The 28,000-nt window shown below is 38.1% G+C and overlaps 1 protein-coding gene across 2 annotated transcripts; it reads left to right on the top strand.

Moving 5' to 3' along the window:
• The first annotated feature begins 1,037 nt into the window (after window positions 1-1,037).
• LOC117675602 (afadin- and alpha-actinin-binding protein A-like) lies at window positions 1,038-27,563 on the top strand. Of its 2 annotated transcripts, none has more exons than XM_034434427.3 (14): window positions 1,038-1,114; window positions 2,721-2,795; window positions 4,001-4,176; window positions 6,942-7,157; window positions 9,571-9,681; window positions 12,469-12,604; window positions 14,992-15,067; window positions 16,172-16,322; window positions 16,736-16,820; window positions 19,190-19,329; window positions 20,218-20,391; window positions 21,647-21,773; window positions 25,779-25,950; window positions 27,027-27,563. In XM_034434427.3, exons 2-14 carry the CDS (start codon window positions 2,729-2,731, stop codon window positions 27,184-27,186), a joined length of 1,791 nt encoding a protein of 596 aa, XP_034290318.2. In that variant the 5' UTR covers window positions 1,038-1,114; window positions 2,721-2,728; the 3' UTR covers window positions 27,187-27,563. The 2 variants fall into 2 exon arrangements, with proteins under 2 accessions (XP_034290318.2, XP_034290317.2); XM_034434426.3 differs by having other exon boundaries at window positions 12,466-12,604.
• Window positions 27,564-28,000: the final 437 nt, after the last annotated feature.

Below are 28,000 nucleotides of genomic sequence, written 5' to 3'. Positions count from 1 at the left end.
GAACTCACAGCCTCTTTGTTTCCAACTGGGTGCCTTAACCACTATGACATCTCATCTTTCATTTAGAAGGTCAAAACACTACAGAGCATTTCTTTTTTTATTTTTCCCTACAACAACCCTGTGAGGTAAATATTGAGCTCATCCTGTGAATCTGGGCCTTCCTAGTCTTATTCCTTGCATGTATTGCTTTTTGCTTACAGGTAGACCTTGACTTACAACCGCAATTGAGCCCAATTTTTTGTTGCAAAGTGAAACATTTGTTAAGTGAATTTTGCCTCATTTTATGACCTTATGTGCCACAGTTGCTAATCACTGCAGTTGTTAAAATTAGGAACATGGTTGTTAAGTGAATCTGGCTTCATCGATTTTGCTTGTAAGAAGGCCACAAAAGATAATTCCATGACCCCAGACACTGCAACCTTCATAAATGAGTCAGTTTCCAAGCATCTGAATTTTGATCACATGACTATGGTGATACTGCAACAGTTGTAAGTGTGAAAAATGATCAAAAGTCACTTTTTTTTTCAGTGTCATTGTAACTGAATGACACTAAATGAACTGTTACAAGCCAAGGACTACCTGTAATTGTTTTTCAGTACTCTATGACCTTTATTTCTGGCAGGTGGTTTATTCTTTCGCTGTTAAAAGATAAAAGATGTTCTTTAAAATAAATGGCATCTGGTCGTTTAAAAATATGGCCATGTAATCTCATCTCATGTCGTTCTAAGTTTTAAAGCAGTCACTGCTATCTTGGCTCTATCTTCCAAGGCATTCTCTTGGCAGATTCGATCTTTAAGCTCAAGGGTTTTTCACAGTTATTATTTTGGTTTTCTTGCGGTAGAGCAGATTGTGAAAATGTTGAGGTTGGTCCCTCCCCAGGCTGAAGGAGGACAATAAGCAGATTTGCTGTTTTCACGGTTTATGTACGTCAAATCACATATCTAGCAAATCGATGTTGTGGAACTACACATCCCAGCATGCCTTCAAAGCAGAATACCTCCCGAATTCGGATTTTATCCAATAGCGAAGAGCGCGGCCGAAGGGCGGGGACTTTAGAAAAGGCGTTCGAAGGGAATTCAATTACAGCTGGCGAGTCTCGGCTGGGGACGGCGTGGTGGGCTTTTTCACCAATCGGCATTGGGGGAGACTCTAAAGAGTTACATTGGGCTAAATTATCACACTTCGCCGTTTAAATCGGCGAAATTATACTGATAATTTCTATAGTCATTTCTACGGTTTTATTGTTTTAATTATAGTTTTCTTTGGACGATCTATAAATACTAGGCAGTTTGGAGAACTAGATTTATGAGGAATGGGTCTAGGTCCTTCAGCTTTTTGTTGTAGTTAAATACATTGCGTGTTGTGTGTGTGTGTGTGTGTGTGTGTGTGAGAGAGAGAGAGAGAGAGAGAGAGAGAGAGAGAGTGAAGGGAGGAGAGGACTGAAGATTGTTTTAACTCACTGAATGATTGTGACAGTTACCACAAATGTGGATTGTGACTACTAAAATATAGCTAGCTTGTTACAGTTGTGGTAAACCCAGTCAATTGTGTTTTTATAAACTATGGTTAAATTTGGTTTAATATGTCAACAACTTAAGGTTCAGTTGGCTTTAAAGATGTACATGTGCAAGATATATAAAAAGTGAATGGTTTTTTCTCCCTCAAATTTTGGCCTGTATGTTTTCTAGTTAAGCCTTTTCATGCACAGATCAGAAGAAATACCAAAAGAGAAAAAGAAAAATACAACTTTCAAAATTTTTGGCTACTGCATTCCAATGTATAATGTCGCTTTCAGATTTTTGGGATGAAGAAAAGCACTCATCATATTTGGATTCTTTAATATTTGTTCTCCCAAATTAATAAAATTGTTGGAAAAGATGGCAATCATGTTTCAATCTGATGCAGAGAGAATGATCAGATAAGGACTCTGAGGAAGATCTGGATATAAGCCCTTTACTATTTGCTCATATTTTTGCTTTGCAAAATTTTAAGAGTTGAGATGTAAATACATTAAATAACATCAACATATAGTTTGATCAATATGCATGCTGCCATACAGCAATGTACTATACCTTCAAAGGAGACCATTCACTAAATACAATAAACAATATAAGCTATAAACATAACCAATATGCTTACTATGACATACGGTTGGTTATCTGTTCAGTGAAGATGAGTCTCCTTTGAATGTAATCTGGATTATTGCATAAACTTTGGTGCTATTATTTAATGTGCTTACAGCCCAACTTCTAAAGAAATTTAACATGAATGAATAAACAGTACTTATTTAAGAGACTGAGCCCAGGGGTGAAATCCAGCAGGTTCTGATAGGTTCTGGAGAACCTGTAGTGGAAATTTTGAGAACCGGCAAATGCCACCTCTGGCTGGCCCCAGAGTGGGGTGGGAATGGAGATTTTGCAGTATCCTTCCCCTGCCACGCTCACCAAGCCACACCACACCCACCAAGCCACACCCACAGAACCGGTAGTAAAAAAATTTGGATTTCACCACTGACTGAGCCTCCTTGTTTGGAGTTGCCAGCCATCTTGTATCTTCTTGCAGACTAAAGTCAAGTCCACTTGGAGGGTGACTTCATGTCTGGGAACTTCATGCATATTCTGTAGTGGGTTTTTTTTAAAGCAACATTAGGAAGTAATTCACCATTTTCCCCTTAGGGGATTTTTTGGGTTTGGAGCTCTCATGTCTTGGTTTTTTTTAAGGTGTCTGAATGAATGCTAAGGAGAAAATGGAACCTTTAAGCATCCCAGCCACACCGAGAACAGAGTTTTTAGCAGGTAACTGTCTAATCCTAATTGGAAAGGCATTATAAAGGAGCAAATATTTGTTAATGTTTAGTTCTCCATCAATGTTTGCTAATTTGGTCAATTTCATTTCACCCTTTCTTTGGGAAGTCAAGAGCTATGCATGCTGACTACTCTGTTCTTAGAATAATGAGATTATTCGTTGTATGCTGAACTTCCACAGGGGTAGTCCTGTTAATCTGTTGTTGTAGAAATAAGTACAGAAGGTTCACACACCTACTATAATCATTCCATTCATGGGTGTTTGACTGAGTACAGTATGTTATTAAAACCAGCTGTTGAGGTTAGTAAGCGATGGTTTAGATGAGCATGTTGTGTGAACCCAAACATATTTTGGTTTATTTAATAAGTCAGGGCTGAATGCAATGTATGAATCCAGTTGTTAAACACCCCAAACACAAACCTTGTAAGAATCATTGCCTGAATGGAGGTTTGAGTTTGGGTGTCTATAATCCTTTTCTGACATCTGCTATTACAGCATTGGCTTTTGTATTTGTTGCTTTATGGCTACCAACTCTTCCTCCTCCTCTGACAAGAAAAAGGAGTATTACTGAAGTGTCTACATTATTATACTGTAGCTGGGAAGAAAGGCTAGTCTGATTACTGGAAAGCTTGGGGTTATGGTTTCAGAATGCAGTTGTCCATTCCCCATTCCCTTGATTTGCACTCAGCACTTGATTAATTTCATAGATACATCTATATAATTTTCCCAGCAGCAATACAGAAGTGATTTGTTATCTTTTTAGAAAATATTTTTCAACTGCCCATCTTAACTTTTTAGCTACTATAAGTTTTTCAGTGGATTTCCATCCAACAGCTAATTAAATGCCTAGTATTTTTGGATGGGGAATCTCTAACATTTGGTAGTGCTGCCATCTGCTGTGCTGTATGCATGAGTGGATGGCTTGCATTCAGACCTGGTTGTGTATTAGTGGCAGGACACAAATGTGTAGAACAAAATTAATGACTCTTGGTATGAGCAAGTTGCCTGGACATTGTTCTTCCCTACTTTGAGTCATTAGAAAATATTTCCTTTCTTAGGACTAACAAAGTTTTATGATTGGTACCCCAACTATGATAACTTGCTTTCAATATCCTTGGGCTCTTCTTTCTTCTTAATGGTCATAACCCCTTTTGTATACAATCCTTTTGTATTTTATTTGTCCTTTTCCTTGTAGATGAACAGTGCTTCATGAGCAAGTATATATCTGAGCTGGGTTTTTCATCAGCTGAGTCTGCATTCAGTCCAGCCCACTTCACTGACTCTTTGGAGCTACAAGGAAACTTTCATGAGTTAGATAATATTGTCTGCTGGAGTGATAATGTGGATCACTGTATTTCCTACCTCAATAAGGTAGGCATCTTCTGGGCAGAGGAGAGTATGTATGAAAAGGCATCAAGTCTTCTGAATGTTGATGTGTCCTTCCACTGCCTTTTCTGCTGTTCATTTGATTATGTCAAGTTCCACAAATAGCAACAGCCATATCTGTTCATATGTTATATGTGTTCAGAGAATTTTTAGATACTTCGAACATTTTGCTAGTTACTGCTTTCATTGGGGACAACTTTGAATAACAATAGTAAAAATTAATACAAACTTAAAAAAACAGAAAGAATAAAAAGAAAAGGTAAAAGGTACAGAAAAGATAAAGTGGTTTTAAAAAATCAAAGCAAAAGCATTTTCCTATGGGAAGGATTCTTTATCATTTAAAATGTTATTTCAAACTTCTCTGGACCCTTAGTTTATTTGTAGCTTTCCAACATTAGAATTTCAATCACCCTTTTGCTGTTTATTTTTAAAAAAATGCTTACACTTGTAGTTAAAACTTCTTCCCCAAAAGATTGAAAGAAACTCACCTGGTACTGTAAAACCTGTCAGTCCAAAGGTTCGTAATAGCTGAAGAGCAATTAACAAGGAATTTCTGAAAGTGATTAGAAAGAAAATATGCAAGTTTAATGTTCTTTCAAAGACACTAACCATAGTTTGAGCAAGATGTCTATTTCCCCATCTCCCAGAGTGCTAAATCCACCAAACTGCTATCTTGTGGTCTCCTTGCAAGGACTTGTGGACAGACTTAGATGCTCTCATTGTCTGGACTGGAATTAATTATGGAAGAGCCGGTTCAGTCACCAGCTCTTCATTGTTCCATAGTCATCACTCTCTTTTTCACAGAGCTGTCTTCAGTCCACCATTTCTTCCCCCAAGGTTCTCCTTCCCCCACCAAAAAAAGCTACACATTTTCCATGTAGATGAGCTGCTATGAAGTATCACTAAAGCCATATGTTAGTCTAGCATAAGCCTCTTGATCTCTGTTGTATAGCCTTACCAAAGAGAGAAAGGCCTTTTTTTTTTTTTTTTGCAGTCACTGCCTCATTCTGGGAAAAAATGCATTTATGTTTTGGAATTGTAGACAGGTTCTAAATTTTTATCTCCAGGAACTCCAAGTATCTGAATTGGAAGTGCTACATAGCCCTAATAATTTAAAGTGTGCAACTACCGTGTGCCTTCTAATCATTTGCTGAGATATTTTAAAATATTAAGAGTCTTTTTTATGTAACTTTTGGCAGAAAGTTAATTTCTAAGTGATTGTATCAACTTGCTAACAGAAAAGCTACACTAAATCATCTACCTGTAAATAGATCTGTTGGTGAGGAATTTCACTCAATTACACTCTTTAAGTATTTGTAATTTTGGTATTTTGATAATGCTGAGAACAAATCTAGATCTGGTCAATGTTTTAAAGTCTCATAGAAAGCTGATCCTTTAGAATTGTACTGGTGCTTGGAAAAGGATTGCTTAAAAACAATGAGTAACTTGATCAAGGAGCAGCTACAAAAACTGAGCAGCTAGCTGAAAAATAATGAGAGGAAAATGAATGGAGCTGAGTGGGCCTTTTGTGCCTTTATTAACTCTTTAGGAGCTCGGATGTTCTGTAGGTTGAATTGGGCTTTTTATCATATAAGAAAGACAAATTTAATTGGTGGACTTGGCCTGGGTGGGCTAATACATTCAAGTTCATGAACTTGGAAGCAGAAAACGGTGGATATCTGCAAAAGTGGTTTGCAGTTTCCTTGTGCTTGGACATGGACATATCATAGAGTGCGGTGTCCTTCAATTATAATTTATAAGGAGAAGAAAATCAATTTCTAGTAAGATCTTAAAAGTGACATTTTTAGATGTTAAGTACAAACTACCACACTTCCTTCTTTCTTTCTCTTTCTCTTTCTCTCTCTCTTCTGTCTCTCTCTCTCTCTCTCTCTCTTGTTTGGCCTATATGTTGAGGTCTTAAAACCTTGAGGATGCTGTGCCTATTGGAATTGTTGTAACACATTTGTGTATCATATAAAGCAGGGATGTTAAGCTCATGTCGTCACAGCAGCATCATGTGATGTATTGGGACTTTTCCTCCCTTCGCTAAACCAGGCATGGGCATGGTCAGTACGTGACGCATTCGGCCTGCGGGCTGGGAGTATGACAGCCCTGACATAAAGATACCATCCTGTTTCTCTTGTATATTCTTTTTTTTAAAAAATATATTTTATTAAACATTTTTTAAACAAAAAAAAAAAGAAAACAATACAAACAAACATGCAAACAACAACACAACACACAAACAATTAAACAAAAATCCATCTTTACATGTCGCAATGGTAATCTGTATTCAGAATTATACATTTTCTCTTTCTTATTCTAACGTATCTCTTATATCTATATTCCTAATACCTCATCTCTATGTGATCTCTTCATCTTCATGTTTGATTTACTATTAACCTAAGTTGGTACTTAATTCTCTTATGTATTCTTATGCTTGTTGTTTTTTAAGAATGACAAGCACTCTGTGAAATTTTTTAGGAGTCCTGGTGGCGCAGTGGTTAGAAGTATCGCAGACTGACTCTGCCCACAGCCTGGAGTTTGATTCTCACTGGCTCAAGGTTGACTCAGTCTTCCATCCTTCCAGGGTTAGTAAAATGAGGACCCAGATTATTGGTGGCAATATGCTGACTCTATAAACCACTTAGAGAAGGTTCGAAAGCACTATGGGGCAATATATAAGTCCAAATGTATTGCTGTTGGTATTGCTATTACCTCTTCTATGTTTCAACTGTACATTTGCCTAGGAATTGGTAGTACTGGGATTCCCTGCCCTTTATAAGGATGATGGTTCTGGAGATGGTATTGAGCACGGCTTTGACATCCTGGAATTGGTTAATGGGGCTTGCAGACTGCTGAATCTGTACCAAAGTGCATCAGCCAAGCTAGGTGACATGGAGACAGAGAAGATGCGGCGGGATGAAGAACTGGATTATCTGAGGGAACAGCAGGGTAAACTCAAGGTCAGAACTTCTAGATTCTGTAATGCGTGTGGCCTGTGTATTAGCTAATATCAGTGACTAACCAAAGATACTTTGGAATCCAAACATTAAAAACAACAACAACAACCCAAACCAATGGCAATGAAGCAAAATCTGCCAAGAAAATTTATGTACAATTATTTTGGAATGAACAGGAATTCATGCTGCAGAATTTATCCTTTCAGATAGTCTGCTAACAGGGACAATCCTGGAGTATTCCCCAATTTCTTGCCTGCCTGCCTGCCTGTCCAACAGCTCCATCAGAGTACCTTTCGATTTACAATGTTCTAATAATTACCAAAAGTAATATAATATAAATGTGGATTGCTCAGGTGTCCTTTTCATCATAAACTAGATCTATAAATAGAAGTAGTATGTATGTTTTTCTCAAACTGTCCATTGCCAATACATAGTGATTGTTGTATAATATCTTTCCTGATGCTTACATGCTCTAAAGGGGGATACATGTGAATATTAATATTTCTTAGAAGGCTTTAGTCATATCGCAGTCTATTAGATTCTTCTGTCTGGGAACAGGGACACTGGGGACTTTGAATATATCTATGATCCTGCCTACAGCCCCAAGCCATGCAATTTTCTAAGCAGGCTGGGTAGAGTTTTGGATTTACTTGTGATGACAGCACAGGTGAAGAGATAGGTATACTGTAATCCTGAATAATTAAGGAGATGGACAGTTGCATGAATTCAATTTAAGCCTTAAAAGCTCTTTCACTTGCTTGATTACATAGATATTTTTGTACTATCTACCTAACCAGAAAACTTTGTCAAATGCAAAGGTTTTTAAAATTTAGTGTTCTCTGTTTACACAAGTAAAGATATGGTGTTTACATGGGAGTCACAACAAGAATGTTTTCCCCCCAATTTCATTTTACTCATTACTCCAAAATATTATGAGATAATTTCTTGGGAATACTTCAGAAAAGTGAATATTCATGGTAGGTTGGCATTAATTATCGAAGTAGTAGTAGCAAAGAGTTGTGACTATATTTGGCAATCATTGATATAGAGCAGCTGCAAGTTTTGATACACTATTTCCTCGATTGTTTATATAAATAAAATTATTGTCATTCAACTGATTAAAATGGGCATATTTCCATTTCAAAATGCACATGATTTTTTGGCAAATATTTGAATTTTGGCAAAGATAGTTATTAATATCTTCCAGTATTTCATTAAATTAATAACTAGCGATATGACTGGCCCTTTCCATTCTGTTCCTGCAATACATCAGTACAATAAAGTGAATATCAGTTTATTGTTGTCCTGTATGGCAAAAAAGAAAAATCGGGAATAGTCATGGTGGCTCAGTGGTTAGAGTGCAGTACTGCAGGCTACTTCTGCTGACTGCTGGCTACTTGCAGTTCGGCAGTTTGAATCTCACCAGCTCAAGGTTGACTCAGCCTTCCATCCTTCCAAAATCAGTAAAATGAGGACCCAAATTGTTGGGGGAAATAGGCTGACTCTGTAAAATGCTTAGATAGGTCTGTAAAGCACTGTGAAGTGATATATAAGTCTAAGTGCTATTGCCATATACAGCAGTATTGATATATGCACTTGTTCCTTTATACAGTGTATGCATAGTAGATATAGAAAGTCTACATACCCCTGTTAGAATGCCAGGTTTTTTAGATGTAAAAAAAAATCAGATCAAAAGAAAAATCACTTCAGATATTTTTCCACCTTTAACATAACATATTTAACATTTTATGACAGCATACAGTCTTTTAGGGTAGGAACCTATTGGCATGGCACATCTTTCCTTGCGAATCTTCTCCCTTCTTCCTTGTAAATGTGCTCCAAATCTGTCAGCTTGTGAGGGCATCTTCTGTGCAAAGCTCTCTTCAGGTCACCCCATAGATTTTCAATTGGAATCAGGTCCAGGCTCTGGCTGGGCCATTCCAAAACTTTGATCTTCTAATGAAACCATTCTTTTGTTGATTTGGAGGTATGATTTGAGTCATTGTTGTATTGAAAGGTGAAATTCTTCTTCATGATCAGCATTTTACAGTAGTAGAGCACTCCTGGTTTTATGCCAGAACTGACTGATACTTGGAACTGTTCATAATTCCCTCTACCTTGACTAAAGACCCAAGTTCCAGCTGAAGAAAAGCAGCCCCAAAGCAGCCACTTACAATGCACACTTATGCAATCATATTATTGTACATTTTTGTTGTTATTTTCTCCAAGCCTGGAATTACTGCTGATAATGTTCCTTTTCTCCAGTGAGGATTTCATTCCTAGTAATAAGTATACCAATGTCTTAGTTCTGTAATATAATTAATGAAGTAATTTATATTGGTGTCAGGCAGGAGACTTGATTTAATTCTTAGCTATGATTCTTTCTCTTGTCTGTCCCCACATCCTGCCCTCATAGGAACGTGTGGAAGTACTTGAAAGAGAAATTGCAATTGTGCAGAATAAGGAACAACAGCTTCAAAACAAAAACAAACACGTGAATGATATGCTGAAAGAAGAGAAGGAGGAAGTGAGTGAAGCAAGGGAAAAATGATTGAATCAGCCCTTCTAATATTGAGTCCTTCGGGAGAAGGGCGGTATAAAAATTTAATAAATAAATAAATAAATAAGGTGATGAGTCTATTAAACGTCTTCTCTCTTGAGTTAACATGGATGCAGCCTGCTAGGAAGTGTTGGGCACTTGGGTCAACAAAAAGTATAGGAGCAACAGAAAAGCGACATGGCGCTCCCATGTAACACCCCTCCTGCGCGAGCTGCACTAGCTCCCGGTGGTCTTCCGGGTGCGCTTCAAGGTTTTGGTTACCACCTTTAAAGCGCTCCATGGCTCAGGACCTGGGTACTTGCGGGACCACCTACTACCACCAATAGCCTCCCACCAGCCGGTACACTCTCATAGAGAGGGGCTCCTCCGGGTGCCGTCAGCCAAACAATGTCGACTGGAGGCCCCCAGGGGGAGAGCCTTCTCTGTGGGGGCACCTACTATCTGGAACAAGCTCCCCCCGGAGATACGGAGGATCCCGGATCTGCGCACCTTCCGCCGCGCTCTAAAGACCTTTTTATTTCACCAGGCGGGCCTGGCCTAACTTTCTCCCTCTATTTAAACAATTTTAATATTTTAATATTTTTAATATTTTTAATACTCAAAGTTCAAATTTGTTTTAAATTGATTGGGGTTTTAATCTGTCTGGGCCAAACTATTTAATTCAATTTTATTTCTGCTTTTTAAATTTTGTATGTATGTATTTTATTGTTGGCTGTTCACTGCCCTGAGTCCTTCGGGAGTAGGGCGGTATATAAATCAAATAAAAGTAAAGTAAAAGTAAAAGTAAAAAAGCATCTTTGAGGGATGTACAGGTCAGCCTCCCATAGATTGCTTATCGCATCACTCTTGATCCATCTGGAGCTAACTTACACATAGTCTTCGACTTACAATAATTCATTTAGTGTTCAAAGTTACAACGGCACTGAAAAAAGTGATTGATGACCATTTTTCACAGTTATGACCTTGAAACATCCCCATGATAATGTGATCAAAATTCAGATGCTTGGCAACAGGTTCATACTTATGACTGTTGCTGTGTCTCAAGATCATGTGATCACCTTTTGTGACTTTCTGACAAACAAAGTCAATGGGCAAGCCAGATTCACTTAATAACCGGGTTATTAACTTATCAACTGCAGTGATTCACTTAACAATTGAGGCAAGTAAAAGTCGTAAAATGGGGCAAAACTAACTTAACAAATGTCTCACTTAGTAACAGAAGTTTTGGACTCAGTTGTGGTTGTAAGTCAAGGACTACCTGTATTGCAAATCCTTCATTTTAGCCCTAGATACAATCCCATTTTCTAGTTTTTATTTAATAAATTTTATATTATTAATGATTACTATTGAACATTGTAAGACAAATTTCCTGATCCTGATGAAATGTGTAGAGCCTAGAAAAATTGGAAGTTCTAAGACTTTTAGCCCAACATATCTGAAAAGCACAGGTTAGAGAAAATGAGTGTAAGAAAACAGGCTAATCTTTGAATTACTTTAAATGCAGTACAGCAAAAGAAGGTGTCATTAAATTGGGTTTGACTTGACCTGTACACTCACAGTCATAATGCAGACAAGTATATACACTGTAAACACCCTTTTGGACTCTCTCCATAAGTATAAATGTTGTCCAGGTTTAGTTGCTAAGATTTTATTTATACTAAAAGAATGTACAATAGGAAGAGGAAAGTGTATTGGAGTTATTTGTAAAAAATAATAAAGGTGGGAAACAAGCAAAACAAACAAATACTGATGGATTTGATTAATGATTTTGTATATTAATATTCTAATATAGTTAATAATGCATCAGTGCACCTAGGCACTGTGCAAAACAAGTAAAAGCAACATGAATTATCTGAAATATATTAGCTTTAAATTGTATGAAAACACATATTGGTTAGCATAGATTTCAGTAGATAATGATTATAGCAATACTGTAGTACAAAGACAAAAAATAGAAGAAATTCCTGGTTTAACAAGTAATAAAGAATAAGGACAAGATCAGTTCAAACTGAGGAGGATCAGAAAGTAGGTAGGCACTACTAATAACAGAACATAATAGAATCTACTATTTTACCCAATTGGAAAATTTTCTAAAAGGTACGGTATTTGTGATAAGAAAAAAAGGGAAAAAAGCTTAAGATAGAACAAAGAAGGAAGTATTGAGAGTTAATTTAAAAATGCAGTAGAGACTAAATGTATTATTTTCTATTCCTGAATGTTATTTTTTAACGGTATGTGGCAAGTTTTTTAGGTCCTTGTATCCCTTTTACAGATAAATAATGACAGACTGGTAGTAAGTAGCAAATTTACTTGATTCAGTCATGTTGGGCATTAGGTGAATGAGATTTGATTTTAAAATATTTTAGTTTGAATGTATACAGTTTTATTTGATAACTTTGTTACTAATCAATGGCTTTAAAATTGTCTACACTTAACACTTAAAAACTTCATAGAAGCATGTTGTCCTTGAATAAATATGTGATGCTTTTTCTTCCTCCTTTACCATAATCTCCCCCCCCCTCAATACAATGCTTTTTTCATTTGTTTGTTTCATATATCACTGTGTGGCCTGAAATTTGCTGGCCCATGGAGCATTTTATGTCTTGTGCTTGAGAGAAAGAAAGTTGATAGTGGTCTATTAAAGGAAAGACCGCTTGGATTGTGGGATTTCCTGGAAAACTAGTCCATCAAGGGAGCTGCAGAAAGACCCTATCTACTCTCCTAGCTTTGAATGTAAGTGTGTTCTCCCAGCAGATCACCAAGCTCCTCAGTTCTCTGGCTAACCAGAAGAACCAGCATGGTCATGAAATGAAGAGGAAGGAACAAGAACTGCTTCGACTGAAAGACAAGATGAGCCAGATTTTAACTAACAAGACAGACAAGAGAGGAAGTAAGTGAGCAGTTACAAGTGTGTGTGTGTGGGGAATTGCAGGCCCTTTTATTATTTGCTGTTACATTGGTACCAGAACCATCTGGAAACCCTGATATGGCTCCTGGATCATGGGACACTGATCTTATTTCACTCATATTCTAAGATGAGCTTGTGCTGATCTTAGAATGAGCAGAAAATAATCAGCTTTTCCTGCTAAAGTCTGTGTATAACTTTACTGTGCTTCATTCCCCCTCCGCCCCATTTTTTGGGGAGGTATACATATATGATCAAACCAGCTTTAATCAATTATTAGTAGATTTCCAAGACTTGTACCTGAGAAAAATATAAATGCAATCAGCTATTCATAAACCAACAAGAAGACTCAAAGTATTCTTCTTTCCCTTCCCCAAATGCACTTTGTTAGCCAGCCACGAAGCCATGACTTTTGTACAACAAGGGCTAAGATATAAGGATTACTAGTGAGGAAAGTTTTGAGATTTAAATTCAGCAAGGGTCTTTGCAGGAAAATGTGATCTTAAGGATATGCATGGTTTCTAAAATAATACTGCATAAATAAATAGTAGGTTTCTTTTAAAAAAAATAATGTTCATAATATTATTGTCTTGGATAGCCCAGCTATCAATGAGTGCTAGCAGACATACATTATATTTGAATTAAAACATAATAGGAATAAGAATAAGAATTGGAATGGAATGGAATAGAATAAAACAGAACAGAACAGAACAGAACAGAACAGAACAGAGCTGGAAGGGATTTCCTGGAAACTTCTAGTCTTCTAGTCCAGCCCCCTGCTCAAGCAGCAGAACCTATACCATTTCAGACAAGTGACTGTCCAGTCTCTTCTTAAAAACCTCCAGTGATAAAGGAGCCACGATTTCTGGAGGCAAGCTGTTCCACTGGTTTATTGTCCTCACTGTTAGGAAGTTTCTCCCTAATTCTAGGTTGCTTCTCACTTTGATTAGTTTCCAACTATTGTTTCTTGCCCTGCCCTCTGGTGCTTTGGAGAATAATTTGACCCCCTCTTCTTTGTGGCAGCCCCTCAAATACTGAAATACTGCTATCATGTCACCCCAATTCTTCTTTTCTTTAGACTAGCCAGACCCAAAACCTGCAGCCGTTCTGCATATGGTTTAGTCTCTAGACCTTTGATTATCTTAGTTGCTCTTCTCTGAACTTTTTCCAGTCTCAACATCTTTTTTGTAGTATGGTGACCAAAACTGGTTGCAGTATTCCAGGTGTGGTCTTACCAGGGTTTTGTAAAGTGGCACTAATACTTCACGTGATCTTGATTCTATGCCTCTGTTTATACAACCCAGGATTGTATTAGCTTTTTGGCTGCTGTTGCACATTGCTGGCTCATATTCAAATGATCATCCACTAGGACTCTAAGGTCCCTCTCACGGCTACTATTTTTGAGCCAGGTCTCACTTAATCTGTAGTTATACCTTTGATTTTTCCTGCCTAAATGTAAACCTTTGCTTTTCTCCACATTAAGATGCATTTTGTTGGATAGGGCCCATTGTTCAAGATCTTTTTGGATCCTGAGCTTGTCTTCTGGGGTGTTGGCTATTCCTGCCAGGTTAGTGTCATCTGCAAATTTGATGAGTTCCCCTTCTATTCCCTCATCTAAGTCATTTATGAAAATATTGAGGAGTACTGAGCCTAAAATGGAGCCTTGTGGTACCCCACTGCTTACTTCTCACCATGTGGATGTAGTACTTTTATGACCTACTTGTTGAGTATGATTTGTCAACCAGCTACAAATCCATCTGGCGGTGATATTCTCTATTCCACATTTTTCTAGCTTACCAAGAAGTGGTTATGGTCTATTTTGTCAAATGTCTTACTGAAATCTAAGTATACTATGTCTATAGCATTTCGCCGGTCTACTAATTTAGTTACTTTATCAAAGAATGAAATAAGATTGGTTTGGCATGATCTGTTTTTAACAAACCTGCTTCTAGTTGTTCACAGATCTGTTTTTTGATTATCTTTTCCAGAATCTTCCCAGGTATTGATATTAGACTGATTGGTCTGTAGTTTCCTGGGTCTGTTTTTTTTTCCTTTCTTGAATTTATTAAGTGCATAGGTCAAGAAAGCCCTACCGTTGTCTCAGCTATATTCTGACATTTGGGAAAACACCAGACAGTCTCTTAACCACTGGCTAGATGAGAAGCAGGCATAATGACAGTTCTGAAATGTTAAACTAGAGAAGTTTCTTTTGCAATTTAAATAGCGGAAATGAAAGAGAGAGGTGTGGAGCTTTTGCTAGCAGAACTTGAAGGCAAATGTTTACCCTCTGATTTTGGGTGTCAAATCTGGGGAAGTAGGCTGGGGAAGGTGAGTGGATTCACTACTTAGGCATATGGCTTACTATTTCCTAGCAATTGAAATTCTCAATGCCCTTCCTCGGATGGATGGCAAGAGGGCCACTTGGAAAACTGGGAGATCTCTGGGCAGGTAAGTTGCTGGCATTTACCTCCCCCTCTTGTTCAGAAAGATGTTGCTGGGCAAAACCTTTGGAAGAATTTGGCCTACCAAGAGGAGGACAGAACCTGAGATTTAGGTGGCATGGATATCTGTAATACAACAAAGTCAATAATCAGAGCCTTGGTAGTACAGTGGTCTAAAAGCACCCTGATATTAAGACCAGCTGCCTGCAATTACTGCAGGTTCGAATCTCGCCAGGCTCAAGGTTGACTCAGCCTTCCATCCTTTCTAAGGTAGGTAAATTGAGGACCCAGTTGTGGGGGCAATAACCTGACTTTATATAAATATACAAAAGGATGAAGGCTATTGCTTAGCGCATTGTAAGCCGCCCTGAGTCTCCGGATAAGGGTGGCATATAAATCAAATTTAAAAAAAAAAATCATTATGGGAGATATGCCATATTGAGATTATGGAATAGGTATAAACCTAGATTATGCCCCCAAATACCTTTGTGGCTCTCAGCATGAGAAGCATTTTATAGAAGAGAAATATTCTCTGAAATTTATAAAGAAACGGAGAGCACTGTACATATTTGAGATTTTGCTAAGTTTCATCCATCGTGCATTTTCAACTATAACATTCAAATCTAGGCATGGTGATTCCTAAGGACCATTCTAGGAGTGGCATGAAACTACTATGTATGCACAACCCTAGCTATACCTAGGGTGGTGAATTACAAATGATAAAGTAGATGATAATGCTCCAACAGGTTGTTATGCAATCAGTTTTGGAAAAGACTGGATGGAATCAGACCTGGTTAGAAATTGGATGGGAAATGAAAAAAAAAAAAATCCACAACTATATCTGAACCTGGCAAGTTGGGAAAATCCCAGAAGAAAGCAACAGCAAATGGCTCCCATATAGTTGCCAAGAAAATAACATGTATGTATCCATCGCTAGGAACTGAGCTCACATTTTATTTAAGAGATGATCAAGTACTGAGCTGAATCATGTGACCAAAAACGCAATGGAATGCTTTAGGAACTTCAGTTTTTTGCAAAAATTAGTGATTAACTAATTTCGCTTTATGCTGGCAATATTTTAGCTGTATATTCTTGTTTTCTACTGTTGTAGAAAGGAGGAAGAGCTCTACCGTATTCAATTGGCTAAGCAGGAACAACGAGAAGAGGGCCTGGCTTTTGAGAACGCCAAACTGAAACAGTTGCTGAATGAAGTGACCCAAGACTTGGAAGAGATGCTGGCCACCGATGGGGGCAGTGCCAGAGTAAGGGTGTCATAGGGATACTTCTAGCAGTTGGTAGTCCTGGTAGTCCTCAATGTATGACCACAATAGGGATCAGAATATTTATTGTTAAGCAAGACATTTCGTGATCCCGACTTACAGCCTTCCCTGTCAGCTTACTTATTGGTTTTTCTTGTTGCAAACTGGCTGAGAAGATTGCAAATGGCAAACATGTGACTGCAGGATGCTGTGACTGTCATAAATGTGCTAGAGTTGCCAAGCCCCTGAATAATGATCATGTGACCCTGGGCAAGTACAAGTTGTATGTACTGTACATCACTTTTCCAGCACCATTATAACTTAAAGCAGTCATTAATAGTCGTTAAGCAAGGAGTATCCATTGCTCTACCTTCTGGTTAACCTCCTTTAATCTTTTTGGTATTTTTGGTCTCAAGGGCACAGAGCAAAGTTGTCCATACAAGTCCTTCCAGGAACAGTGGGGTAGGCTCAGAAATACGATAAAAGCTGTTCATAACCAAGGTACAGTAACTCCCACATTATAGTCTTCAAAGAGAATTTCACTGCTGTTATCATAAGAGACTAAATGATGCTAATTCTAAAAGGCAATTGCATGTATTCATGGAGGTGATATGAGATAAGAAGGTATACTTTTTGCAATTTGTTTGTTTGCCACTTTGAATTATTTATTTATTTATTTAAATTTATTGGCCACTTGATCCAGTAGGCTCTGGGTGATGCACAAAACTAAAAAAAAAAAACCACAGAAAACAGTTAAAAATATTAAATCAACAGGCAACCTGGTGATCAGACCAAGCCTGAGGGAGGAGTCAAGCATATCATTAGTTTGGAATCCCTTCATGTGCACAGGACATCTAAGTCCAGCCTTCCTTGAATTCTGTTGACTTTTGTCTACCACCAATTTGCCTTCCCACTAGTAGTTCAGATTCTTGTTTAGAGGTAGCATGGAATAAACTTGTACTCATTTTGGACCCAACCCTCATTCCCGATTTCTTGCGCTTGAACTTGGATTAAAGTGTTCTAATAACAACATTGCAAAATAACAATAAATTGCCCTAAAATAAATAAGAACAATAAGCTCCATGTGCAAATAACGTATAACATAGCCAAGCAGAGAAGGAGCAAAGAAGATCCTCTTATGCTTGTTTGGGAGGAGCATCCAAGGGTGGCATTTAGATCCTAGAATGGAATGCTGGCATTTCTGGCCTGTTCAGAAAGGCAGATCTTTTTTCCTTCCCTCTATTTCCAGTGTATCCTTGGTGTTTAGTTAATCAAAACTGTAATATGCATACAAATACAGAGGATACCAAAGGTTTATAGCAGCACAATAAATATATGGAAAGGAAGAAAGGCCAAAGGGGAGAATCCCCAAAATCTGAGCTATTCAATATGTTCCATTACAAAGGTAAACTATGTGCAGGATGGCAACAGACAGCAGCTGGAATCTTGAAAAGTAATGCTTCATACTGTCATATTTTGTGGTATTCCATAAATAATTTAACAGCAATATATATAAGCTAAGAGCAGCTGTAAAGTATTGTATGGTGTTCTGGAATTGGCACTAAAGTGGTGTGTGAGAAATCTCCCCTTGTCGTGTACTTAACTCACAAAGGAGCTGTGAAGGGCAGGTTTTGCCAGGTTGACCTGGCATGGGACTTACTGTTTTTCTTTTAGTGAGCTTTGTTTCTAGTTGGATCTAATCCAAAAGCAATTTAAACTCAAGTTTATGAGTGAACAAGCCTCTCATTTAGGCATATTTACTGAAAACAAATAGCTGCTTATAATCAAAACATGGCCCAGGGTTCTTGCTAGGCTCCAGTGTGACTTAACAGTTGTTATGAAGGCATGGGGTGGAAGACAACCAGTGAAACAACCATCAGATTGTTGTAAAGGGTTTAATAAGGTTGGTTGTCTGCAAGGTTGGCTTTTTAAAAAAAGAATGTATAAGATAAATGCACGTTTCTGATTCTATTTACAGTTTCACAATTTGACCTAGTTTACAAGCCTATAAGATAGAACTCTGATTGTTTTGCAATACAAAGAAAGATTAGAGATAAACATTAAATGGCATAGAGCCAGCTTCCCAACTCTCTTAACTAAGTTATAAAGGTAAAGGTAAAGATTTCCCAGGTCAGTCGTGTCTGTCTCTAGGGGGCAGTGCTCATCTCTGTTTCCTAGCTGAGGGAACCAGCATTGTGTGAAAATGCTTCCATGGTCATGTAGCCAGCATGACTATACATTGAGGCTGACAGAACATCGTTACCTTCCCACCAAAGTGATACTTACCATGTTTTCCCGAAAATAAGACACTGTCTTATATTTTTTTGAACCCCGAAATAAGTGCTTGGCCTTATTTTCGGGGAGGTCTTATTATTTTGGGGCACGTGGAGCAAGATGGGGCTCCTCTTGCTGTCTTACCTGATTTCCAGCTCTGTCTCCCTAACCCTAACCAGAGGAAATGGTGGGGACCGGCTGCGCATGCGGTTAAATATTTTCAGGGAGGACCTATTTTTTGGGGAGGGCTTATTTTCAAGGGAGGGCTTATTTTTGGGGAAACACGGTAGTTATATCCTTGCATTTGCATGCTTCTGAACTGCTAGGTGGGTGAGAGCTGAGGCAAGGATGGGAGCTCACTTCATCACATGGTGTTTGGGTCTCAAACTGCCAGCCTTCCGGTTGAGAAGCCCAGCATCCTAACTGCTAGGCCACCACATCTCTTTAACCAAGCAATACTAGTTTCAAAAACACTTAAATATGATTCCAGTATTTACATTTCTGTGTGTCTATGTGTCTGAATGCGGGCTAAATTTTTCCTAGTCCAGGTTCCTGAAGTACATCAAGCCAGTCTCCATTTTTATCTTTTCCCACAGCTCTTAGTTGCCAAATGTCTGAAGGAGATGGTCCAAACCATGTGGTCATTGTGACAGATCATGACAAGGAAATAATGAAATTAAAGAAAGAGATTGAAGAGAGCCGAGGGCTGATTGCATTGCAGCAGCAGTGTTTCCAGGTAAATGGCTGCTTCCAAGTGCTTTGCTCTCTCCTGGTATTCCTAGCCTTTTGTGCAGTTGGGATATCAAAGGCTGGTAGTTGTAAGGAGAACTATTTGTATTTGTCATTTACCCTCTAATTCAGAGAAGGGAGAAAGCAACCCCATACCAAAAAATGACCTGATGGGTTAATGTTGATGTTTTGAATTTAGATAAGAGGGGGTCAACCTATTCTCCAAAGTACCTGAGGACAGGACAAGAAGTAACAGATGGAAAATTATCAAGGAGAGATCCAGTCTAGAATTAAGAAGAAATTAGTTTGATATCTCCTAATTACATATTCAGTTACTGAATTAACAAACACAGAATATTTATTTGCATATAAACAGCCTTTTTGAATGAGTCCAAGAATGTTTTAAAAAAGTTTTATTTATTTATTTATTAAAAAAGAATGTTTTATTTTAAAAAAGCGATTTAGCAGCACAGTAAGTAAAATGCTGCTATAAAACCTACTTAAACACTGAAAATGTCTTTCATTCTCATAGGTTGGGCATTTCAAAGAAACTCTCATTCTTTTTCCTTTTGTTAGCCTTCTAGTTCCCTCTATTGGTTCATGCAACAAAAGACACTCTGTTCATCTAGTTAATAGCTTTATTGTTCTTCCCAAGAATGCTGGGAGCTGTAGTTCTGTGAAAGACCCACTTCACTCTTCATGGCAGAATTCCAATCATCCTTGTCAAAGTATACGTCCTAATTTGCTGAGGAAAGTTGTAGCAGTTAAGCTATTGTAAAACAATAGCTTAACTGTAGGTCTGCAACAAAGACTTGGCCTCTCTATAATGAAAAATTCATGTTTTTGAACTCTATGGATCTGTTTGTAAATTTAATTCAAAAAAAATTATTTCCAGGAGCAACTGATGTCTGCTGCCAATTCAGAGTTGCCTGCCCACCTGAAGGGTTCTTACTTCTTAGAGGAACAACAGCGGCTACAGGAGGAGCGAGAGCTGTTTGAGGAGCAGAAACAGACGTTTGAAGTGGAACGGAAGAACTTTACTGAAGCAGCCATTCGACTAGGATGGGAGGTAGACAACTGTCATCATCCCCTCCCCCCCCCGCTTCCTCGAGGCCAAGTTGATAATTTTAGATTATAGCCAACAGCAGCAATTCCTCTTTAAAACCTACAGTCAATTTTCATCTGGACTTCTCCCTTCGTGTTTAGGAGTAATAGTAGCCCATAAGAAAAAAATCATCATCTTTGTTAAAATCAACCAATATTCATGGGCAGGGGAGAAGCAGCTAAGTAACTTGGAGTAAATGAGGGAGAGATAGAACATTTAGAATCTTTTCTTACATTTACTTATTAAATTTATTTATTTATTAAATTTATTTATTTATTTATTTATTTATTTAATTAATTAATTTGTATACCGCTCTCCGAAGGACTCAGGGCGGTGAACAGCCAAAAGATAAAATACATATAATACAAAGGTTAAAAAACCATTAAAATACAATTAAATAATTTGGCCCAGAAAACAAAATTTAAAACACCCCAAATTTATAAGACAAGTTTAAAATTTAAAAAATTTAAAAACAGTTTAAAAAAGAGGTTAGGCCAGACCGGCCTGCTGGAATAGGAATGTTTTGAGGGCACAGCGGAAAGTGCGCAGGTCTGTAATCCTCCGTATCTCCGGGGGGAGCTCGTTCCAGATGGCAGGTGCTCCCACAGAGAAGGCTCTTCCCCTGGGGGCCACCAGTTGACACTGTTTGACCGACGGCACCCTAAGAAGCCCCTCTCTATGGGAGCGTACTGGTTGGTGAGAGGCTACTGGTGGCAGAAGGCGGTCTCGTAGATACCCCGGTCCTAGGCCATGGGGCGCTCTAAAGGTGGTAACCAAAACCTTGAAGCGTACCCGGAAGACCACAGGGAGCCAGTGCAGCTCGTGCAGGAGGGGAGTCACATGGGAGCGCCACGTCGCTCCCATAACCACTCGCGTGGCCGCATGGCAGCCTTTTAGTGACAATGGCACATGGCAGCCTTTTAGTAACAATGCTCCCTGGTTATTCTCAAATTTTGAATATGTTTGTAGGCCCCAAAAGAAACTTCTGAAGGTCGTTCTTGATTTACAACAGTTCATTTAGTGACTGTTCAAAGTTACAATGGTACTGAAAAAAGTGATTTATGACCATATTTCACACTTACGACAGTTGTAGCATCTCCTTGGTCATGTGATCAAAATTTGGATGCTTGGCAAGTGACTCATATTTATGATGGTTGCGTCCTGAATCCAAAGCTCTGCACAATCCTAATAAATATATGCCTTGTTTGTTTCTTGATAGAGGAAACAGTTCAAAGAACAGAAGGCTCAGTTCCTGAAGCAAGAATTTTTGAAGTCACTGCCAAAACTAGACAGGAGAAATACTAAGTGGCGACTTTCTGCACCACTTCCTCTTGGAGAAGAGCAAGGTAACTACTGTATATTTCCCTTCACAGGGTTGTTGGGGGAAAAATGGGAGGAGGGAATGCTATTTCACCACTTTGAGTTCCTGAAGGGAAGGCAGAAGCTAAATTGAACAAAGAAATAATATCTTTAAACAGTTGCCTATGGCCACCTACAGCACTTAGACATAGCAATATACCGCTTATATACCGCTTCATAGTGTTTTACAGCCTTCTATAAGTGGTTTTCAAAGTCAGCATATTGCCCCAAACAATCTGGGTCCTCATTTTACCCACCTCGGAAGGATGGAAGGCTGAGTCAACTTTGGTGAGATTTGAACTGCCAAATTGCAGGCAGCTAGCAAGCAGCAGTAGCCTGCAGTACTGCACTCTAACCACTGTGCCACCAAGGCTCTACAGTCTTTTCTAAAACAAATATTTATTTATTTGTCAAATTTAGGTACTGTCCATCTCATTTTCAGAGTGACTCTGGGAATTGTACATCTAAAATATAAAAGCATATAAACAATATAAAAAGACAAGGTATGATAAAAAAAAGGAGAAATGGGTGAGAGCCAGTTAAGCCCTGGCCTACAAACCCAGAGAATGTGAGTTCTAGTCCTGCCTTAGACATGAAAGTCAGCTGGGTGGCCTTGGGCCAGTCACTCTCTCTCAGCCCAACTCACCTCACAGGGTTGTTGTGAGGAAAATAGGAGAAAGGAGCATTATGTATGTTTGCCACTTTTAATTATTTATTAAAAATGATGAAGTTGGGATAAGAGTAAAATATATAAATGGAGCGAGGTAAAAAGAAGGATAAGATAAATTTTTAAAGGTTGGGGAGGGGTTTCAAGGCACTAACCACTCCTAGATTGTGTGTCATTTTGTTATTCCCATGCAAGTTGGCAGAGCCAGGTCTTCAAACTGGTTCATAAGGCCAGGAGTGTGAGGGGTCTGCTTCACCTCTCGGGGGGAGGTTTTTCCAGAGGGTAGGGGCAACAGCAGAAAAGGTTCTCTGCCTGGACCCTGCCAATCCAAATTCTTTTAACTGGCAGGATCCATAACATACTTAGCATGACTAAGTGGGACAGCTGATGTGATGGGGGTATTGGGAAATGTGGTGGAGGCATCCGGCAGGCCATTGTGATGGGAGTGATGGGATATTTAAAATGGTGATATATTTAAGCCTTTCCCAGCTTCTACATGCTGGCTGAGGACGATAGATATTGTAGCCTAATACATTTGGAGAACATCAGATTGGTTCTTAAAAGAACTATGTTTGGTTCTTCCATTTTGTCAAGTAATGCTGTAGAGGAGGGGTCCTGGGCCTTAGCCTGTTTGGGTGCTCTCTCGTGTGCAGCTCCTCTTGAGTGAGCAGCAGATTCTTGCATGCCCGTGCAAAGTTCCATTTGTGTGAGTGGTGGGTGCATCTTCTGCTTGCGTAAATGGACCTGCATGCACTCCTGCGTGGGCCTGCCACTCACATAGAACCATCCCCTCTCCCCCACCCCCCACCCCGATCTGCCAAGACGGAAAGGTTGGGGACTGCTGCTGTAGAGCTTTGCTGAAAAAGACTCACATTTCTTGGAATATTCAAGCTCTATGAATTCCAAAACATGGAGCCTGGATTAGTAGTCTGAGATTTATAGAGGTTACCATTTACCTTTCCCCTGTTCCTTCACCAGGTCCTTTGCAATTGCTGGAGGACATGTCTCCATTTGGACAGACTCTGCGAAAGGCAGTTATAGATGTGTTCTGTTTCTACTTTGGGTTTTAATTCTTTTTTTTTTTTGGCATTGATGCTACGAATTAAACTTTGCCTTCCTTCTAAGTCCTGTATATCTTGCAAATAGGGACCAAGATATCTTTGCCCTATGTGGAGTTTACTCAGTATCTGTGAAAGGAGGCATTTCAGTTGAGTAAAGCATCTGTTGCAGAAGAGCTGCTGCCCCCGTCCTCTGCAAATCCAGTATAAAGAAAAAAAAATACTCTTCCATCTCAATATTAATTGCCATTTCTGGACAATTTTGGGAGAAAGCATTTGATGGAGTCTTTCCCAGCCTTTTATCAAAATGTGTTAGATGACAGTTCCTTAAGCTTAGTATAGCGTGGCTATTGGAAGATGTATAACAACAGATTTGGAAAATAGCACTTTGGGGAATGTTGATCTGTGACAAGTGGTGACAATGAGATTATACTGATGAATCTCCAGGATTCCAACAATCAGAGCTGCAAATGATTAATGTATCTCTATCCATCTCCACAAATTGTTTCCACATTCCAATTCTGGAATTTCCACAAGCATTTCCCTCTTGATAATAGTTGTTTTAGGGCAACATTTGTTTGCTTTGGAGGAATAAAAAAAAAAAACTATTCTTCCTTATTTTATATTGTGCATAGTCCCTGCCTTATTCCCTCTTCTTTCTCCTTGTTATTCTCTTGCCTTCTTTTCTACTCCAGAAGCTGGTCACTTTTTCTGAAGGTGTAGTGCCTTTTCCATTCTAATTTCATCTCAGGTCTCCCAGGGGATAAGATGCTTTATTTTGTAATGTCCCAGGTTCAGTAACATATTCATTTGTTTCAACAGAAAGGGACAATGATCAAGGGCTAGAATCCATATGCCTTACAAGAAAAACTAAAAAGATCATTTATTTGTTAATTGATTATAAAAATAAGTGAGTGTGGATACTATGTAAATTTATGAAGCTACGTTTATTTGTTTGTTTGTTTATAATTTGAATTTATGTCTGCCCAACTCATTCCCAGTGACTTCAGGTGGCTTACAAGAATAAAATCCCAATGGAAAAAAAAATACAAAAAGCAATAACCACCCCACCTCACTGGTGAGAACAATATATGATTGATGGCCTCCCTATCATTCTGGGGTTCCTATGCTCATTGGCAGAACCATGTCTTCTCAGCCTTGCAAAGTGTGTCAAAAGTGGGGGCCAATTTTATCTCTGCAGGGATGATGCAGAGGGAGGTATAGGGAGGGAACCACCATGGAGAAGACCCTTTCTTTTGGTTTCAGCAGATGGATCTCTAAATTTAGAGAGGGGGCCGATAGCATTCCCTGCCTCCACACTTTGGTGGGCCGGGTAGATCAGATTGGGAAAAGATGGTCCTTCAAATAACCTAATGCAGACAATATACTTTTTTAGTATGTAATGCTAGAACTTGGATGTTCAAAATTATTTATTGGTCATAAGTCAGGAGCAATATAATGGAATTTGCTTTATATAGAACATAGCTTACCTTCTGAAATGCACTTCCATAAGGTGTTGTAGACATAGTTTTAGGTAGCTTTCTTTTTAAATGGACCAATTCTTGGAGATAGATCTAAAGGCAGTTTACAGCTAAGGTGGGCAACTCCCAGGCTGACAAATGCCTTCTAATTTGCCATTGATTCTTAGCAATTTGGATAAAATGTCTTGTTATAATAAAGAATCAGAAATTCAAAAAGTGGAAATTTGTCAAATCAAATATTTTGATATTCAAATATTTTGAATAGGGTCTTTTAAGACATGGATAAATTTTACATAAATCTGTGCTTCAGAAATATGTTTGATTGATGTAAACACTTGATGAGTGTGTATGTATGGTAAACATATTACCATATAAAAGTATGCTATCTCTCTGAATTGTTTTTCCGTTTCTATAGCTTTTGGAAGCTTCCAGTTAATCATTTTTATCAAGATACATAACTTTCTGTTTGTTTCTACCATGCCCCCTTTTATGATGTTTTGCCTTTCCTTTTTTCATGCTAACTTACATCTGCAATGTTAGTGAATGCAGCTATTGACCCGAAGAATATCAACTAAGCTTAATGTTCATTATGGTAGTAGCTTACCACTATTGTAATGCCAACTGTGGGGAGTCAGAGGTGTTTGTGTGGGGGTGGGGTGGGGATAAGAAAGTTCTGCTTGTAGGTTAGCTGAGAAATCTATCTCTGCTAGACAGGATGCTAAACAAAACAAATCTTTAATCTTACACAGTAAACTTCAGAACTTCTTTTTTTCTCTCTGACTGCAGACTGTGAAGAGTCACCCAGAGTAAAAAAGTGGGGCAGACCCATCTGTACACCATACCCCAAATTTCTTATCACACCATGCCGTACCCCAACAGACCTCTTTAGAAGAAAGCAGCTTTCCTGTAAAACTAGCAGCCCTGAAATAGGCAAGGAGCAAATTCTTTCAGACAACTGGTAATATTTTATATTTTTATATAATATAAAACTTTTATTTTATTTTTATTTTATATTTCCTGGTTTTGTTGAATAACACTTTTAAAGTACAGGAAGTGCTCAACTTATGACCATAACTGAGCCCAAACTTTATGTTGCTAAGCGAGACAGTTTTGTGAGCTTTGCCCCATTTTATGACTTTTCTTGCCACAGTTGTTAAGCAAATCGCTGCAGTTGGTAAATTAGAAACATGGTTGTAAAGCAAATTCGGCTTCCACATTGACTTTGCTTGTCAGACAGTTGCAAAAGGTGATTGATCACATGATCCCAGGACACCGTAACCATCATAAATATAAACCAGTTGCCATGCATCTGAACTGATCACGACCATGGGGATGCTGCAATGGTTATGTGAAAAATGGTCATGTCACTTTTTTCAGTGCCGCTGTAACTTTGAACAGTCACTAAAGAAATAGTTGTAAGTCAAGGACTACCTGTAGCTTTATGATCATAAAGCATAAAAGCTTTATGATAGCTTTTCCTATTTAGGAATACCTTCTAGCTTCTGTGATTATATCCAGATAGTGTATCAATTTATAATTAAGATAATATATCTGAACCTGATCTCAGTTGGTTGTGTCCATCTTTGCTTTGGCATTTTTTTTAAAAAAATCTTTGATTTTTAAAAAGTTCTTAATAGCATATTTAATAAGTATATACAGTAACTTGGAATTTGTCTATTTTCTCCCTCTTAATTTGGGGTATTCCCGTTGCATATGAAAGACACTTTCTTTCTGGCAATGGGAAGAGTGACATGATGAGGTTCATATACTGTATTAAATAGGATTGTTTTAACCATGGTATTTTGAATAAACCAAGGTTGGGTTCAGATTCAATTAAACTGAAACCAACTTGCATTATAGCATAATACATAATATGTAGTAGTCTATCAGTTAATTGCACTGAGAGAGACTGATTTAGGATTTTAAAAATAGATATTATGGAATAATTAAATTTTGTCCCCTCTCTGGATTTGGGGGTATCCATAAGGAAGAGTAGAAGCATATTTATTTATTTGTCTTTTTACCCTTTTTTAGGCCAAATTCTCCACAACAGCTCAAAAGAAGGGAAACCTACCAACCTATCAACAGCTCAAAAGAAGGGAAATCTACCAATGCAGCTTGCCAAACAGAAATAGCTGTGAAGGATGATCTCCAGAATGATAGTTTGGATCGCTTCCTTAACAGCTTCTTCTAGGGATTTCTTTCACTACGGTCCTATTATTTTAGTTTCAATGCATGTTGTCACGAAAGCTGTATCAAAATTTATGTTCTATTCAACTGAAATTGAGAAACATATTTCCTTCTTTTAGTTGTATTCTAGATGTAACTTTCTACTTAAGAAAGGTCAACAGAAATAAATGCCTATATTGGGAACTGTTTTTTGACATGCAACTGAATTTTATTACAGCACAGAATATACAAGTGAATATAGTTTTTATGAACTTGCTGGATTATATTTATTAGACTGTACTTGTTAACATTTGAACCTTTGTATGCATGTGGAGATACGGACCAAAAATGAAGTAGGTTTCTTTTGGGTGTTCCTATTTTAATAAACATATATATTAAGAATGTGTGATTTCAATTCTAATTTAGTTCTGTTCTAGTAAGATAACTATTGTATTCTAACAACCATTCTTTTATGTCAGCACCTTGAGGAGAACAGAATTTCAAGTGCCTTGCCTAAGATCTGTATAAAAATATTTGCAGTGGTTCAAGTATCTGGAGTAATATCTCCATTCCTTTCAAAATTGCGATTTCCATACTGATGAGGTTCTAAAAACAATTATAAAACTGAGCAAAGTCTTCTAATTCAATTGCATGTTTCTGTTTTCATAATGCTGTGGGGAACAATGAAGAGCAATTGAGGTCTCAAGGATTTTTGCCTTGAATTTTACATTCATTGAAAAATGAACGTAAATTGAAATGAAGTTGAAATGAAGTTGATCTGGTCTTTAAATTATCTGGATGAGAGACTGCTCAAATTTACCCATACCTATCCAAATTTT

This window comes from Pantherophis guttatus, chromosome 2 (assembly GCF_059756535.1).
Source record: "Pantherophis guttatus breed Tessera chromosome 2, ASM5975653v1, whole genome shotgun sequence".
NCBI classification, from domain to species: Eukaryota; Metazoa; Chordata; class Lepidosauria; order Squamata; family Colubridae; genus Pantherophis; species Pantherophis guttatus.
The sequence above is the reverse complement of the archived record's forward strand: the minus strand, read 5'-3'. Positions and strand labels throughout refer to the sequence as shown.